Source organism: Abramis brama (genome assembly GCF_963993115.1).
Source record: "Abramis brama genome assembly, chromosome: 12".
NCBI classification, from domain to species: domain Eukaryota; kingdom Metazoa; phylum Chordata; class Actinopteri; order Cypriniformes; family Leuciscidae; genus Abramis; species Abramis brama.
This window is the reverse complement of record NC_139974.1, coordinates 37,508,496-37,527,086: the sequence shown is the minus strand read 5'-3', so window position 1 is coordinate 37,527,086 and position 18,591 is coordinate 37,508,496. Positions and strand designations below refer to the sequence as shown.

General features: G+C 34.5%; 3 protein-coding genes across 3 annotated transcripts; all 3 read left to right on the top strand.

Annotated features, from left to right (window-relative positions):
• The first annotated feature begins 1,330 nt into the window (after positions 1-1,330).
• Positions 1,331-5,067, top strand: LOC311093424 (counting factor associated protein D-like). The gene is made up of 7 exons (XM_084130797.1): positions 1,331-1,516; positions 1,624-1,683; positions 1,766-1,864; positions 1,955-2,115; positions 4,184-4,433; positions 4,532-4,727; positions 4,818-5,067. The coding sequence occupies exons 1-7, from the start codon at positions 1,447-1,449 to the stop codon at positions 4,954-4,956; spliced, it is 975 nt and encodes a 324-aa protein (XP_083986923.1). The 5' UTR covers positions 1,331-1,446; the 3' UTR covers positions 4,957-5,067.
• Positions 5,068-12,716: 7,649 nt separating this feature from the next.
• On the top strand, positions 12,717-16,413 carry LOC311093043 (uncharacterized protein; the record flags this gene model as incomplete). Its single annotated transcript, XM_084130119.1, has 5 exons — positions 12,717-12,786; positions 12,905-12,964; positions 13,047-13,145; positions 13,233-13,393; positions 16,354-16,413. The coding sequence occupies 5 exons, from the start codon at positions 12,717-12,719 to the stop codon at positions 16,411-16,413; spliced, it is 450 nt and encodes a 149-aa protein (XP_083986245.1).
• Positions 16,414-16,423: 10 nt separating this feature from the next.
• Positions 16,424-17,049, top strand: LOC311093425 (uncharacterized protein). Its single transcript, XM_084130798.1, has 3 exons — positions 16,424-16,442; positions 16,535-16,730; positions 16,812-17,049. Exons 2-3 carry the CDS (start codon positions 16,537-16,539, stop codon positions 16,948-16,950), a joined length of 333 nt encoding a protein of 110 aa, XP_083986924.1. The 5' UTR covers positions 16,424-16,442; positions 16,535-16,536; the 3' UTR covers positions 16,951-17,049.
• Positions 17,050-18,591: the final 1,542 nt, after the last annotated feature.

The window sequence follows — 18,591 nt, the reverse complement described above, 5'->3', positions numbered from 1 at the left end:
TTGGATGAAGCTTAACTGAATGATAACAAAGTCTCTCTTTCTCTTGCAGATGCAGATGCAGATGATGAAGATTCTCTGAAGAAAATCAAGATCGACAGTAGAATGCAGGTAGGTGTAGGAAGGGAGTCTGTGTGTCTTGTATTGACAAGACCAGACCATGACTGAACGCTGAGTGCTGAATATAAAGGGGTGAGATGACGAGGTACAGGTGATGATGATAATTACTTAGAGGAGAGTGAATGCAGGTGTGCGCCAAGGAGGATTCTGGGGAGTGTAGTGCAAAGACAGATGAGGAAGACAGACTGTGGATGTGACACCCAGGCCGTCAACAACAATTATAATTAGCATGAATAAAACAATTAGACACCCTTATAATTGTAATATATTATTTTACAATTTATTACATTTATTTTCTTTTTTTATTTAACTTGATCTACATTTTTTCCACTGTGCTAGTAGATCTTCTCATGTTTCAAGTTAATATCTTTTTCACAGTTCCTTAATCCTGCCTAATTCCACCCTAATACATATTCTTTCTTGTTTTATGACTCCATCTACCATTTAATTACCTTTAATATAGCCGTACCCACAAAAAGTATATCATATTTAGAATTATAAAGTTTATGTAGTATTACATTTTTTCCAAAATAATGGTCTTGCAGTGAACTCTTGAAAACTGAAGAAGAGCCTGAGCAAATAACCTCTACCCATTCTAATGCCTATGAAATAGCTAATATTTCAGCTGCAAACACAGAAAGACCATCATTTAGTCACTGAGGTGAGAAATAAACATGATCCATCTACACATTTACATTTGAACATGTTGAACATTTTTTTAAGGTGATGACATCAATCTCATAAATAGCTAAAGAGTATAGTTTAATCTACTATTTACATACACAATAGCTATTTATATAGGAGACTGATCTATGTTATCACTGTAAATCAATGTTCAACACACTGAACTTCAGCCCATTGTAAACAGTGCTTTATATAATATACACTTTTCCCCCTACAAATTCAAAACACTCAAACAACCACTGAAGAGCTGGCCAATCTTCAATTTAAGCCTATATTCCAGTAGTTTAAAGTTAATTTAATTCTTCTAAGTTCTAATTGCTTTTTTACATATATCTTAACCAGTAATTCAGGAATGAGTGTACCTGTAAAAGCACCAGCACATTCACAGTACATTTGCCTCGGGGTGAAAGATGGACTGATTCAGGCGTCCCTCAGCGATCACCCCCGCAGTCTCTACCGATGGGTATCAAACACAGACCTTGACCTAGTTCAATAAATATTTGTCCACCCCCCGATGAACCCTCATGCAATATGTGACGTTAATCCAGTCCCTCCTTCGTGTGTATTTATTGCGAACTTCTGTTATCCACGAACACTTGTTAGACGTTTTCAGACGGACGAAAGCTTATTTTCCATCTCCAGTGGATGTTTGTAGCTCTAGATTGCACTATGTGGCGTCTTCTTGCTGGGTTCGTGCTTCTGCTCTGTGCTGCAGGTAAAGAGAAAAAATTATAATATGACACATTTCCTGTGATATTTTGAACACTAAACGTGTTGAAAAGTTGATTCAGTGAATTGTGATCTCTGTGTTTTCATCCCCAGATGCCGCACCAGTTGGTGGCAGAACAGTTCCTGATTTTGGAAAGATGTATCATGTCAAAGGTGCATTTCTGCCTAATTACACAGTACATCCCAGTACAGGACACTTATTTTTCAGTATGTTACATGTACCTCTTTTATGTAGGTGAGCTGACTTTGCCTTATTCTGGTGATGGGCTAAAGGAACCGTTTGAAGTTTGGTACGACCTTGAGGGAAACAGAAGTCGCATCGACTATCGTAATAGTCAGTGATCTTCTCATGATAGAGTCACATAATGTTAAAATCAATATAGATTATGTATGCAGCCTCTCTTCATTGATGCTCTCTACACAGGTACAGTGCGCACTTTTCTGATTGGAAACGACTTTGATTATGGTGCCATTTATCAGATCACACCAGTACCAATCCGAGCTACTAAATATTTCCAGCTTAATGGTACAAAGGAGGATCCAATACGTCCACAGGCAGCACTGCCTGATCTGCAGGGCTTTGAAGTATGTACTATAGAACACAAAAGTTATTTAGATTTTTTTTTTACATGACACCATTCTCAACTAAAACCTTTTCATGCGTTTTGGCCATTCATTTACATGACAATAGTGTTTTAGGGGGTTTCAAAGTGCAAGATTCTGAAAATAATACTGTTATTTTCTCTGTGTAAACTAGAAAAATGTTATTTTGTGAAAACAGTGACATAATGCGCATGTGCATTACGTGTTCAGTGATATCGCCAACTACTGGCCTAGCAGCAGAATACAGAGATTTTGGTCGTTTTTGCGGATCCTTGTGAACGGGATCGTTTTGACAATGTTGTCGTCTGTTCAATTAAATTCAATTAACATTTATTTGGATAGCGCATTTCACAATGCATATTGTTTCAAAGCAGCTTTACAGAAAATGCATGTCTACAATTTAGAGTGATCTGTTATCAGAGGTGACTGTCCAAGTTATTTATTTCAGAAATGTACATCTACAAATCACACAGTTAGCTAATGTATAAATTTATACAATGTATTAATTTAAAGGGATACTCCACTTTTTTTGGAAATAGGCTAATTTTACAACTCCCCCAGAGTTAAACAGTTGAGTTTTACCGTTTTCGAATCCATTCAGCCGATCTCCGGGTCTGGCGGTACCACTTTTAGCATAGCTTAGCATAGATCATTGAATCGGACAAGACCGTTAGCATCTCTCTTTTAAAAAATGACCAAAGAGTTTCAATATTTTTCCTATTTAAAACTTGACTCTTCTGTAGTTACATTGTGTACTAAGACCGACGGAAAATGAAAAGTTGTGATTTTCTAGGCTGATATGGCTAGGAACTATACTCTCATTCCTATCATTACGCCTGCTGGACTCATGGTACGGCAGCAAAGTTTCTTGATTATTACGCAGGAATGCGAGGTATAGTTCCTAACCATATCAGCCTAGAAAATCACAACTTTTCATTTTCCGTCGGTCTTAGTACACGATGTAACTACAGAAGAGTCAAGTTTTAAATAGGAAAAATATCGAAACTCTTTGGTCATTTTTTTTAGAGAGATGCTAATGGTCTTGTCCGATTCAATGATCTATGCTAAGCTATGCTAAAAGTGGTACCGCCAGACCCGGAGATCGGCTGAATGGATTCGAAAACAGTAAAACTCAACTGTTTAACTCTGGGGGAGTTGTAAAATGAGCCTATTTCCAAAAAAAGTGGAGTATCCCTTTAAGGCAGAAACAATGAGCTCATTGAAGTAATGAATACATGTTTGTTAACAAATGATTAGGATATATAGAAAAATGTAGCATTGATGCATGATTCAGTGCTTGCTTCATCTGAAGTCCTCGCAGGAGTTGGCGTCGTCTCTTCACAGCTGTTATGATCATCTGAAGTCTTCATAAGAGGCTGGATCCAAACTGCAGCTGACATACTCTCTAGTTACCTCAGGAGAACAGAGAAGCAAATGGAAAATAATTAGCGTAGCTGTTGTTCATAACTTTAAGCAAAGATAATTATGTGCATTTCATCTGATATAACTGGAGTATAAGGTTATGAGATGCATTATATGAATGCTTGGCTAAAGAGATGCGTCTTTAGTCTAGATTGAGAGCGAGTCTGAGGCCCGAACATTATCAGGAAGACTTTCCAGAGTTTAGGAGCCAATTGTGAAAATGCTCTCCCTCCTTTAGTGGACTTAGATATCCTATACCACCAGAAGCCCTGAGTTTTGTGATCTTAAAGAGTGTGATGGATTGTAGGGCGATAGAAGATCAATTAAATACACAGGAGCTGAACCGTCTGTACGTGAAAAATCCTTTTCCCGTTTTTAGTACATCGTTGACCTGCAAACAGCCCCTGAACAAACAAAAAGTCAATGGGGTCCAATGTTTTTTTGGACTCCACTGACTTTCATTGTATAGACAAAAACAGTTGAAACATAATCCAAAATGTCTTGTGCTATGTAGAAGAAAGTCAAACAGGTTTAGAAAGATATGAACAACATTAATCCCATAGATTCAATTAACTGTAATGCAAACCAACAATGAGGATGAAATTTGTATAAAATCATTGTTTTGCAGTTTGAGAAGATGGAGGATTGCGCAGGCGTTCAGTGTGAGGTCTGGATAAAGGTCACACAGGCTGGTCATAAGAAGAACACATATCGTCTGTGGGTCACACGTCCAGAGGGAAATGATTCCTCAGCCGTCCCGTACCGCTATGAGATGATGGGCTTCAACACTCTCTTGGAGTCTCGCAATGACAAATACATGATTGACTACAGTGACTTCAGTCCCCAAACTGAGTCCGACATTTTCACTCCACCTGGAGGTAACTGGAGAACACACACTCAGTGACATGCCTTTGTCCGTTTCTTTTACTCTTACAGACCATCTAATCAGATGCTCACTGAGGTTTTATGTGTCTAGATATGACATATGAGAAGTTTCCGGGTCCTCCTGAGGAGCATCAAATATTGGCCAACCCCCTTCAAGACTATGTCCACACCTCTCCTGTTAGCCACGCCCACCGTTTGTTTGGCCCCTTTAAGGAGAAGTTTGAACGTCAGTATGAAAGTGAAAAGGAGCACGAGGAGCGTGAGAGCTACTTTTTACATACTCTTCGGTGAGGAAAAACAAATCTGTGAGCAATCTGTGAACTTGTCTGATTTAAGATGCATATGCTTTTTTTGTTTAACATCCTCTTCCTCCTCAGGCATGTGCACTCTATGAACAGAGCCGGTCTTACATACAGTCTCGGTATCAATGACTTCGCTGACTGGTCAAAGGCAGAGATGGCCAGGATGAAAGGAGGTTTATTAATTCCAGATGAGAAAAAGGCTGTTACAAAATAGTCCTTACACATTTCTTTGAGTCTGTTGCCAACATATGATACAGTATGATAAACTTTCTCAGATTAAGTGCTTTTGCAAGAGTTTGTCATTAAAATCTAAGAGTTAAAAAGATCTGTTATGGCTTGTGTTTCATTGCTACTTTAACGCTTGAGGTTTTGAAGGTTTGAAAGTGTTAAAAATGTTGTAAAATGAAATCAAATTATTCGGATATTCATTTTACAGTAAAATTGTAATTTACAAAACCTAATTTAATTTAGTGTGTGATTTACACACAGCCTCGGTATCAACAACTTCTCAAATTGATCGAAGGAAGTGAACAAATACTGTTAAAAATGATTAGTTGAGTACATAAATTTAGAAAAATTAAGTAAATAAACACCTCTCTTAATTAGAAAAAGAGTGTGAAATTACAAGTTACGTGAATGGATTGTTTTTCTACTAGTGAAATTTACTTAGATTAAGAGGAAGATAAGGAAGATTAGGAAAATTAAGTTGCAGTTACCTAATAAGGAGTTCAGACGAACATAATGTGCTCAAGTTAGTACAAGTTAATTTTCTTTTGTTTCAAACGTGCTGTTGACTTGAATTTCTACACTAAAACTAATGCTAATAATACTATTAAAAAAAAGACAAAACGGTTATTTATTCTTTATTTAAAATAAATATTTTATTTATTTAATTTTTTATTTATTTGATATTATTCTTTAATAAATAACAAAATTGCTTACACACTTGCATGGTCATTTGCATGGATTTTAGGGCCAGCACAAAGTGAAATGTGTCTAGATGCAGTGTGTACACAAGTCCATTTAAAAGACACGGGGCATTTGGGTAACTTCCCAGGCCGTCAACAACAATTATAACAAGAAGTACTATTGCGATGAAAGATGCTTTGAGGTGTAAATGAATTGGTCCTAGATTTGGACTGTCAGTATTCCCACAGCCATTTGAGTGAAGTCCTCGGGCAAGTCACAGTTTTGCAAGTGAAAAGCAGAATTAGAAGTTTATAAAATGTTATGTGTTGTGGCTTTTAAATAACCAGAAACCACTTCATCCTTGTAAAAAAGACAGAAAAATCCTGTTTATTTGTAAGGAGGCTGAAGAAAATCAATGTGACATATGACATCAAAGAGCGACTGCGTGAGCTTTGATGAGGAGGTTCAAGATCTCAATGAAGAAGATTATTAATTACCTTTAATATAGCCATACCCACAAAAAGTATATCATATTTAGAATTATAAAGTTTATGTAGTATTACATTTTTTCCAAAATAATGGTCTTGCAGTGAACTCTTGAAAACTGAAGAAGAGCCTGAGCAAATAACCTCTACCCATTCTAATGCCTATGAAATAGCTAATATTTCAGCTGCTTTTTTTTTTTTTTACATATATCTTAACCAATAATTCAGGAATGACGGACGAAAGCTTATTTTCCATCTCCAATGGATGTTAGTAGTCCTTATGAGGGTCATTGTGTCAAAATGATTTACGACTTTGACCTTTGACCTTTTGACAGGTTGAACTTCCTGTGACCTTTTATGATTGATGGGTTGAACTTCCCGACTGAGGTCATGGGATTAACCTTTGCCCTATCGATCATGGTTTTTGACAGTTAGTTAATCCCTTTTAAACCTAGCTAGTCCTAAATAGTTTTGACAGATAGTTTTGAAGGATAGTTTTGCCCTATTTAAATAGAACAGATGTTTTTTGACGGATAGTTTTTTTACGGATGTTTTGCCGGATTCAAACAGCCGGTGTCAGGTTCTATGTATGTGTGTGTGTGTCACAGACAACAAGCTTTGTGTCATGTGTGTGTGAGTGTGGTTATATGGTGTCATGTGTGTGGTGTCACAGGCATCCCCAAGCATCGCGCTCCCTCCCACCCTTCGCAGTGAAAGTGAGAAGTGTATGTCACACAAAAACTTCACATCCTTTAAAAGTATATAAAATAAAAAAGCTTACTAAAACCAATTATTTTAGATTAATAAAAATTCATCTTACATAAAACATACTCTTCCTTAAAAGTGTATAAATTAAAATATATAAAATAAAATAATTAAACAAAAGTTGAAAAACATAGCTTTCAAAGTGTATAAATATCTCATTGATCCAATTATTTTAGCTGAATAAAAGTGTATAAAATAAAAAAGCTTACTAAAACCAATTATTTAAGTTTTAGACGAATAAAAGAATATAAAATAAAAAGCTTACTAAAACCATTTAAGTTTTAGACGAATAAAAGAATATAAAATGACAGACTTAAAATTAACACTTTTTTGTCCATACCATTGATGTCCACAAAAATAATTAAACTAAAGTTGAAAACATGCCTTTAAAAGTATAATATAAATATCTTATTGATCCAATTGTTTTAGCTGAATAAAAGTATATAATAAGCTTACTAAAACCAATTGTTTTAGCTGAATAAATAAATTCATCTTACATTATTTTAGAGATTTGAATAAGCTCTTAACACTTTTTTTGTCCATACCATTGATGTCCACAAAAATAATTAAACTAAAGTTGAAAACATGCCTTTAAAAGTATATTATTGATCCAATTGTTTTAGATAAAAGAATAGAAAATCATCTTACATGTTTTAGAAAGTTGAAGTATGTCCTACCATCGATGTCTACAAAAATGCAATGTATGAATGGGTTCAAAATTGTTTTACACAACTGAATTCATATAGTCATTCCTGAATGACCTCACACTGTCTCAAAACATAAGGAGCGCGCGCGTTTCTAATGTATGTGCGTCAAAAAGTAAAACACACGTGTGTGTGTGTCTGTCTATGCGCGCCCCCTCTCCGTCTGAGCTCTGACCCCCTCCTTTGCATACCAGAGTACGGTGAAATCTCACACTAACAAAAGTTGAAAACATGCCTTTAAAAGTATAATATAAATATCTTATTGATCCAATTGTTTTAGTTTTAGATGAATAAAAGTATAAATGAAATGCTTACTGATACCAATTATTTTAGCTGAATAAAAGTATATAAAAAGCTTACTAAAACCAATTGTTTTAGCTGAATAAATATTCATCTTACATAAAACATACTGTTCCTTAAAAGTGTATAAATTAAAATATATAAAATAAAATAATTAAACAAAAGTTGAAAAGCATAGGCTACCTTTAAAAGTATAAGTGAAATGGTTATAAAATAATTTTACTAAGGTTGAAAAATATTCTGTTCTTTTAAAAGTATATAAATGAAATGCTTATACAATATATCTTACTAAAAAGTATATAATGAAATGCTTGTAAAAAGAATAAACAATCGCAATGTTTAGATAAAAATAAAATTGTCTTACATTATTTTAGAGAGAGTTCAAGAAGTAGCTCCTAACACATCATTGTCCATACGAAAAAATATTCTGTTCTTTTTAAAAGTATATAATGAAATACTTATAAAATCTACCGAACCAAGTATTTCAGTTTTAGATAAACAAAACTGTCTCAAAACATAAGGAGCACGCGTCTAATGTATGTGCGTCAAAAAGTAAAACACACGTGTCTGCGTATCTCTCTGGGTGTGTGTGTGTGTGTGTGTGTGTGTGTGTGTGTGTGTCTGTGTGTGTGTCTATGCGCGCCCCCCTATTCCTGCGTGCTCTATGAAACAGGACCCCACTCCACATTCCTGAGCACGGTGAAAGTGAGATTAAACATCACATACAATAATATAAAATAAATATCTTACTAAAAAAATCTACTGAAATGCTTGTAAAAAGAATAAAATTCATCTTACATGTTTAGAAACTTACAACTCTTGAACTTACATGTTCAAGAAGGTCTTAAGAGAGTTAACATAAATCACAGAGTGGTTCTCTCTCTCTCACCAGCGTCTCTGACTCAGAGGAGTGTATTCAGTGATGGGATGAGACATTGTGAATGTTGTGTTGAATTTACTTCAAAGTAAAATCTTAAAAGTTTAAATGATATCTTTTAAAAAATAAAATTTAAATAAATTATTAAAAGTCTTAATAAAAACAAATATTCTACAACGACGGTCTGTGGAAAAATTCGACTTGAACTTAAAGTATATTTTTTTATTATGGGTATGTAAAATAATTTGAAGCGTCACAAGTCATCTCACGCCTGTGAAATGTTCAATAATTTCTTAAGTTGTATCTGTGAGAAAATGACAACAACATAGGCCTATCTTCAGAGAGAGCAACCATGAGAACATTTAGAAACTGGGAATCTTCCAGAAATAAGGTCCTTCCGATCAGCGCTGAGAAAGAAGTTACTTGACCATAATGATGGCTTCAGGATATCGAGTGACAGACCGAGCCTCTGTGCATCCTGTCAGAGCGTATGTCATGTTAGTCTGTTAACGCCTTTCCATACTAAATTCATTTCAAAGCATAACCTTAAACTTTTACATTAGATATTTTAAAAGATTGATTAAATTAAATCTTTAAAGTTTGAATACATTCATATCTTCTATTTATCTTTTAGAAGACTTATGTATGATATAAATGATTTTGTTTAACGGTGACCTAAAGTATAATTGTTATTAAACAATGTCTGTTCAAAAACTGTACTTGGTCGTCTTAAATCTCATTTATATGAAAAAGATTCAACCAGCATTTTTTTGTCTGGGGGTTTAAATTTTTATGGTGGGGGCTTTCCATAGCTATCCCACACACCTAAACACAACCATCACAGAAAACTACATTTTCAAAATGAAATAAATAAATAATTTAATAAAATGTAAACAAAGTTTTAGCTAAATAAAATCACCTTACATTTCCAGAGAGGCGAAGTAGTTCTTTATGCAATGATAAAAAAAAAAAAACGATCCAAAAAGCAAATAGTTTATGTTGTCCTATAACAGCCCCAGCCCCTTCAGTGATAAACTACAGTGTGAACTGAAGCTTCAGGATATAGGGGCAGACCAGATGAGTCTTGGGGGACAATGTCGCAGTACATCTAGTCTGCGTTTCAGAGCATACTACATCCAGAGTTTATACGAAATTCATTTAAAAGCATAACCTTAAAAGTTTAAATCAAATCTTTAAAGTTTTATTAAAATCATATCTTCTATTCTTTAAATTTTTTCTGTTCAAAAACTTTAGATGGTTGAAAAACTGTACTTAGCCGTCTTAAATCTTAGATCTTTTGTCCATACAACATGTTTGTCACAATGTTGTATTGTTTTTAAGAAATCCGAGGACTCCACATTGCTCTTATTTAGACCAAGTTTGTATCTTTTAGAAAATCACCACACAATTTGAGAGACGCAATGTGTGATAAGTAAAAATCACACATCGTCTTAATTCAAAGTATAAGTATAAGATCGTATAAGATCATTTTTACTTGTATCTCCCGAACTATCCTTAATCAGTGCGGAAATATATCAGTGTGAGAATATACTATCGGTCATCTACTCAAAATACATGTAGAAGTTTCAAATGTTAGCATTTGTCGATGGTGGCTGCATGAACAGACTTTGGGGAGAGCTATAGCAGAAATCATGCCCTTTGACCTCCTCGATTTTGCAGGCCTTTTTGTTAAAGACCCTACTACAAGTTAGTTCTCCCATCTAGCGGTGAAATTCTATTTTGCATTTAAACGAATAGTGCTTTCTAGCGGTTCTCCCATCTACTCGCTTTTTCAACTTTGGTAAATGTGCCAAGAATCTATGACAACATGTCTTCCGATAGCGCTTCATCGAGTTTAATTGTACATGTTCTACCGTTATGCTGCCTATATAATGATTTACACAACCAAGCTTGTCATTTAGACCGTACCTTTGACTTACCCGTCGAGAAGAAAGCAGGCAACTTCCCTTTCAAAGTCTTTCTCCTTCATTAGCTCTTTCCACCTGGGAAAAGCTATCCCGATATTTATTTACATACCGATAAATTAAATTTTAGCTTTTTGGCTTTTTTGGGGGATTTTTGCCCCGTGCAGTGCAGCCTTTCAAATGTGCCGAGGACAGTATCATTGCCTCCCATATGGTCTAGCGGTTAGGATTCCTGGTTTTCATCCAGGCTGACCGGGTTCGACTCCCAAAATTCAAGTTATTCAAGTTCATCAATAATCATTTTTAGTCTTAGAGGCCTACACGAACTGCAGAAACAAGCAGAAGATATGTAAAAACTCATAAATGCTGTTTCAGTACTGAATCATTTTCACAAATACAATTATATTGAATTCAGAAAATTTCACTATGAAATATTTACTTTATCTATCATAATTTCAATTTAGTATGTCATCATTTAAACTTTTCATCTCATAATTATGACGCATAGTCATAATTTCAACTTTTTAAGTCATAATTTCAACTTGTCATAATTTACAATTTTTGTCAATTACGCCTTTTTAATGTAATACTTAAAACCGTTTTAAGTCATAATTTGGTTGTTGACTATAGTAGTGTTGCACCTGCATGCCCACTAACTCGCTTGTGAGAGTCAGAGTGTGTAAAGTAAACTCTCATTAGTGTTAGTAGAGTATTAGTGGACTGGTAGGGTTAGAATAAGTAATATTAGAATAAAATATCTGTTGGGGAGCATCACAATAAAGAGTTAATGTTTAATGAGTTAAATGACCACATACCATTTTTTTCAACCGAGCGAATCTGCGCATGAGAGGCCTTCAGAAGTCATAACTTCAGGGGTAGGCCAGTTGGCGAAAACACTGCGTGTGTAAAAATCAAATACTGTATGACACTTTTCAAAGTTAGAATAAAAAGTTAAGTGTCACAAAGTCTGACACAAGGCCATTAACTTGTTCTTTTTGTTTTATAAATGTATTTTGCTTATTTCTACAAATATCAACCTGATAAATATGAATACGATTAAACAGTGATTTAAAATACAACTAAACCATGATAATGTTTAGTTTAGATGTTGATGGCTAAGTTTCAGGCATAGTGCAACCACACAATGTTAGATTTCTCTAACATCTCACTCACAATGCAAAACGTTGTAAATAAACATTTTCAAACTGTAATTTAACCATATTTTATTAATATTATGTTGATTTAAAGTTTTTGTTATTAACTAATACCTACTAACACTTCAACACACAAAATTAAAGAGATGTATTATTTAAAAAAAATGGAATGTTCACAATCTACAGTTAGATATTCTCCTACTTAGTATCTTTGGGCGTATTTTTACACGCCATACTGATGCAAAGTTCCACACTCTATGGACTAACTTAAAAACATAATCTTTATACAGGAATCACGTGTAAGATTCAAAAGACCAATTCACTAAGAATTTGTGATACACAAATACATACATAAAAGTTTCCAAATGATGATGGTTTTATTACTCCGCTAGATTTAGTCATCTTGTTCAGATAGCAGACGACACTGTTTCACATGTTGCGTGACACCACACACATGACACCATATAACCACACTCACACACACATGACACAAAGCTTGTTGTCTGTGACACACACACACATACATAGAACCTGACACCGGCTGTTTGAATCCGTCAAAACTATCCGGCAAAACATCCGTAAAAAAACTATCCGTCAAAAAACATCTGTTCTATTTAAATAGGGCAAAACCATCCTTCAAAACTATCTGTCAAAACTATTTAGGACTAGCTAGGTTTAAAAGGGATTAACTAACTGTCAAAAACCATGATCGATAGGGCAAAGGTTAATCCCATGACCTCAGTCGGGAAGTTCAACCCATCAATCATAAAAGGTCACAGGAAGTTCAACCTGTCAAAAGGTCAAAGGTCAAAGTCGTAAATCATTTTGACACAATGAACCTCATAAGGACTACTGATGTTTGTAGCTTTAGATTGCAGTATGTGGCGTCTTCTCGCTGGGTTCGTGCTTCTGCTCTGTGCTGCAGGTAAAGAGAAAAAACAGTAAGAAAACATTATAATATGACATTTCCTGTGATGTTTTGAACACTAAACGTGTTGAAAAGTTGATTCAGTGAATTGTGATCTCTCTGTTTTCATCCCCAGATGCCGCACCAGTTGGTGGCAGAACAGTTCCTGATTTTGGAAAGATGTATCATGTCAAAGGTGCATTTCTGCCTAATTACACAGTACATCCCAGTACAGGACACTTCTTTTTCAGTATGTTACATGTACCTCTTTTATGTAGGTGAGCTGACTTTGCCTTATTCTGGTGATGGGCTAAAGGAACCGTTTGAAGTTTGGTACGACCTTGAGGGAAACAGAAGTCGCATCGACTATCGTAATAGTCAGTGATCTTCTCATGATAGAGTCACATGTTAAAATCAATATAGATTATGTATGCAGCCTCTCTTCATTGATGCTCTCTACACAGGTACAGTGCGCACTTTTCTGATTGGAAACGACTTTGATTATGGTGTCATTTATCAGATCACACCAGTACCAATCCGAGCTATTAAATATTTCCAGCTTAATGGTACAAAGGAGGATCCAATACGTCCACAGGCAGCACTGCCTGATCTGCAGGGCTTTGAAGTATGTACTATAGAACACAAAAGTTATTTAGAAAAATGTCTCAGGGGCCGTTTACACGACACCATTCTCAACTAAAAACTTTTCATGCGTTTTGGCCATTCATTTACATGACAATAGTGTTTTAGGGGGTTTCAAAGTGCAAGATTCTGAAAACAATACTGTTATTTTCTGTGTGTAAACTAAAAAAAATGTTAATTTGTGAAAACGGTGACATCATGCGCATTGTGTTTCTTTACTGAGTGACATCGCCAACTACTGGCCTGGCAGCAGAATACTACGGAAGCGTATTGCATTCACTTGAGGGAAAATAATCTACTCTGTTTTTCTGAATTAACAAGTTAATTATCTCAGAATTACGAGATAATTTTTCATGAATAAAAAGTTTTTGCTCTGTTTTTCTGAATTAATGACTTAATTATCTCAGAATTACGAGATAATTAAGTCATTAATTCAGAAAAACAGAGCAAATATTTTGTATGAAAAATTATCTCATAATTTTGAGATAATTAAGTCATTAATTCAGAAAAACAGCAAAAACTTTTGATTCATGAAAAATTATCTCGTAATTCTGAGATAATTAAGTCATTAATTCAGAAAAACAGAGCAAAAACTTTTTATTCATGAAAAATGATCTCGTAATTCTGAGATAATTAACTTGTTAATTCAGAAAAACTGAGCAAAAACTTTTTTTCATGAAAAATTATCTCGTAATTCTGAGATAATTAACTCGTTAATTCAGAAAAACAGAGTAGATTATTTTTCCTCAAGTGAATGCAATACGCTTCCGTAGAATACAGCGATTTTGGTCGTTTTTGCGGATCCTTGTGAACGGGATCGTTTTGACAACGCTGTCGTCTGTTCAATTAAATTCAATTAACATTTATTTAGATGGCGCATTTCACAATGCATATTGTTTCAAAGCAGCTTTACAGAAAATGCATGTCTACAATTTACAGTGATCTGTTATCAGAGGTGACTGTCCAAGTTATTTATTTCAGAAATGTACATCTACAAATCACACAGTTAGCTAATAATGTATTCATTTATACAATGTATTAATCTGGGCTTCTTCGTCCGAAAACGACCGAAAACTTGAACGTTTCGAAATGTTTAATTTTTTTGCTTCATCGGATGGGGGTGAAACTTGGTGACTTTTGTTGTATTACCTATATGAACACACAAAAAAATCAAGGAGATGATTCTGATATGTTAAAGGGTCGTAAAAAAAATAGTCACACTTAGCTTCCTCCCGGTCAAAAACGGGCGATATAGGAAATGAATGGGAAATACGAAAAAATAGGAAAACTCAGAGAAACTTTTGGTGGTACAAGCTACAGATCAGCCACTGTGCTGAAAAAAAGTGTACAGCAATGAAGGGGTGACACTCTAAAACATCAAGAGTGCAAATAAGACCCCCCCCCCCACACACACACACACACACCCACACACACAAACACACACACACACACACACACACACACAGAAAAATGAACTGGTAAGACTGAAACAGCAAATTTTGCTCCTATACAACTATATAAAAAACTCCAAAACTATAGCAAGGAGAGTCAAAAGGTAGGTATCGTTTGAAAGAACTCTTTTTAATTTGTTTGAAAATATAAATTACATTACATTTGGACATTGTCCTGCCGAGAAACGGCGGATAAAAGACAAAATATATATATAATTTTTATTATGATTTTGCATATCTTTCTTATTTGTCATGGAATAACTCAGGAAGGAAATAAGGTAGGAGGAAAATTATTTTTTAGTGAAGTCCCCCTACATGTTAGCTGCATCTGGATAAAAAAATAATAATTTTTTGATAAAGGAATCAAATGTTACAGCATTTGGAAAAGAGATAGCCTTTTTGTACAGTCTTTGACACCCCCTCATGGGCAATTTTTTCTCCATGAAGAATATCTTGTCATAAAAGCAATAGATTATGTTAATTTTGGGCTCATTTTAATTGTAATAATATGCTGTAAAAAATGAAGTGCCATTTTCAATGATCTGTGAATGTTTCATGAGCTGTATGATGTTTTTGACACATTGCAGTACATTATTTTATAGATTATGAAAAAAAAGAAATTCTATTTAATCTATTTAAATAACTCAGCAATACTTAAGAGTTTTTCAAAGTGGATACATTCACTGTAAAGTTCAGACTCTAAGCTTTCAAATGACATCAACTTTGTGTTAATCAAGGCAAGATTTTTGAAAAATATGGTAATGAATATTTTCGCAGCTAGGTGGCGCCTGCTGGCGGTACACTCGGTTTTAGAGGGATTACTCAGCACTCGTTAGGAGTTAATAAATGTATTAAGAAGCTGAGATCCTAAGCTTTAAAATGATATATAATTTGTGCTGTTCCATTCAATGGTTGCTAAGTAATTAATTTTCTTCTTTCCGAATGGGAATAAATAAAATAAAAAAATAAAAAAGCTATAGGCAGCCTATAGGCGGTTATAGGACATGACACACATTTATATATTTTGAAGCCACTAGATGGCGCTCTTCTCACTTGAATTTTTTTTTTTTAGGTCTGCACTCTATTTTTGTGTGAAATGTTGCATTTATTGAAAAAAAATTTAAATAAAATAAATATATATATATATATTAATTCTAATGGAAAAAATAGCTCATAAAAATTATATAATTAATGCAAAGTATCATAAAAAAACTCTAAAAATTCTAAATAATAATCAGAAAATATTATAGAACAAAAATATATTTGATTGGTTATCCTGGGAAAAAATAAAGTTAAATTTTAAGGCTTCGTCCGTTTTTGACCGGGAGGAAGCTAAGTGTGACCCATTTACGAAGAAGCCCAGAGGGTTAAGGCAGAAACAATGAGCTCATTGAAATAATGAATAGGCCTACATGTTTGTTAACAAATGATTAGGATACATAGAAAAATGTAGCATTGATGCATGTTGATTCAGCGCTTGCTTCATCTGAAGTCCTCGCAGGAGTTGGCGGCGTCTCTTCACAGCTGTTATGATCATCTGAAGTCTTCATAAGAGGCTGGACATTTTCACTCCACCTGGAGGTAACTGGAGAACACACATTCAGTGACATGCCTTTGTCCGTCTCTTTTACTTACCATCTAATCAAATGTTCACTGAGGTTTAATGTGTCTAGATATGACATATAAGGAGTTTCCGGATCCTCCTGAGGAGCGTCAGATATTGGCCAACCCCCTTCAAGACTATGTCCACACCTCTCCTGTTAGCCACGCCCACCGTTTGTTTGGCCCCTTTAAGGAGAAGTTTGAACGTCAGTATGAAAGTGAGAAGGAGCACGAGGAGCGTGAGAGCTACTTTGTACATTCTCTTCGGTGAGGAAAAACAAATCCGTGAGCAATCTGTGAACTTGTCTGATTTAAGATGCATATGCTTTTTTTGTTTAACATCCTCAGGCATGTGCACTCTATGAACAGAGCCGGTCTTACATACAGTCTCGGTATCAATGACTTCGCTGACTGGTCAAAGGCAGAGAAGGCCAGGATGACAGGAGGTTTATTAATTCCAGATGAGAAAAAGGCTGTTACAAAATAGTCCTTACACATTTCTTTGAGTCTGTTGCCAACATATGATACAGTATGATAAACTTTCTCAGATTAAGTGTTTTTGCAAGAGTTTGACATTAAAATCTAAAGGTTAAAAAACTGAAATCATTGTTTTAAGTAATTCAAGTTACTTGAACTGTCCTCTGATGAGAATAGTGGTAATTTAATCTTTTTCTAAATCATCATCATAATTACATTTGGTTTAATTGAGTATCTGCATCTTCAAGCTATTTTGGCAAAATGTATAATTTTCAGTTTATGGTTTGTAGCTGGTCTTCTGTGTATAAAGTGTTGATGGTGACATTGCTTATCGAATCCCAAATGTAATGAAATACTAATGATTGAAATACTGATTAAAGCCATAAATTTTGTCTTTGATTAAATGTATACATAACATCAATTCTGACCAAAGATTTTGTATCAATCAATAAGTAAACTTTTGTGTCAGACTATTCAAAAATCTGTTTTAAAATCAGTGTTTACTTTTACTTAAATTAGGCTGATTTTTTTTAAAAAAAGAAATAAAAATGAAGATAAAAATTGAATCCAAAAATGAAGAGGAAGAAAAGATCTGTTGTGGCTTCTGTTTCATTGCTACTTTAACGCTTGAGGTTTTGAAGGTTTGAACGTGTTAAAAATGTTGTGAAATGAATTCAAATTATTCAGATAATCATTTTACAGTAAAATTGTAATTTACAAAACCTAATTTAATTTAGTGTGTGATTTACACACAGCTTCTATATCAACAACAACTCAAATTGATCGAAGGAAGAGAACAAATACTGTTAAAATTGATTAGTTGAGTACATAAATTGAAAAAGTAAATAAACACCTCTCAATTAGAAAAAGAGTGTGAAATTACAAGTTATGTGAGTGCATTGTTTTTTCTACTAGTGAAATTTACTTAGATTAAGAGAAAGATTAAGAAAATTAAGTTGCAGTTACCTAACAAGAATGAGTTCAGACGAACATAATGTGCTCAAGTTAGTACAAGTTAATTTTCTTTTGTTTTAAACACGCTGTTGACTTGATTTCTACACTAAAACTAATGCAAATAATACTATTCTAAAAAAAAAAAAAAAAGGTTATTTATTCTTTATTTAGAATAAATATTTTATTTATTTGATATTTTTCTTAAATAACAAAATTGCTTACACACTTGCATGGTCATTTGCATGGATTTTAGGGCCAGCACAAAGTGAAATTTGTCCAGACGCAGTGTGTACACAAGTCCATTTAAAAGACACAGGGCATTTGGGTAATTTCCCAGTGTCAGGTTTCGTACAGACGAAGCAGGCAAGATGGTAAGTTTGATATTTTAATAGCAGAATGGATCGGATACAGCGTGAAAGGTGAGTAAACAGGAAGTAGATAATTGGATGAAGCTTAACTGAATGATAACAAAGTCTCTCTTTCTCTTGCAGATGCAGATGCAGATGATGAAGATGAAGATTCTCTGAAGAAAATCAAGATCGACAGTAGAATGCAGGTAGGTGTAGGAAGGGAGTCTGTGTGTCTTGTATTGACAAGACCAGACCATGACTGAACGCTGAGTGCTGAATATAAAGGGGTGAGATGACGAGGTACAGGTGATGATGATAATTACTTAGAGGAGAGTGAATGCAGGTGT

Coding starts and splice junctions, on each gene's coding strand:
- LOC311093424 (XM_084130797.1), top strand. CDS start 1,447: ATGTTTGTAGCTCTAGATTGCACTATGTGGCGTCTTCTTGCTGGGTTC. Junction 1,517..1,623: donor GCTTCTGCTCTGTGCTGCAG/GTAAAGAGAAAA, acceptor TTTCATCCCCAG/ATGCCGCACCAGTTGGTGGC. Junction 2,116..4,183: donor CTGATCTGCAGGGCTTTGAA/GTATGTACTATA, acceptor ATTGTTTTGCAG/TTTGAGAAGATGGAGGATTG.
- LOC311093425 (XM_084130798.1), top strand. CDS start 16,537: ATGACATATAAGGAGTTTCCGGATCCTCCTGAGGAGCGTCAGATATTG. Junction 16,731..16,811: donor TACTTTGTACATTCTCTTCG/GTGAGGAAAAAC, acceptor TAACATCCTCAG/GCATGTGCACTCTATGAACA.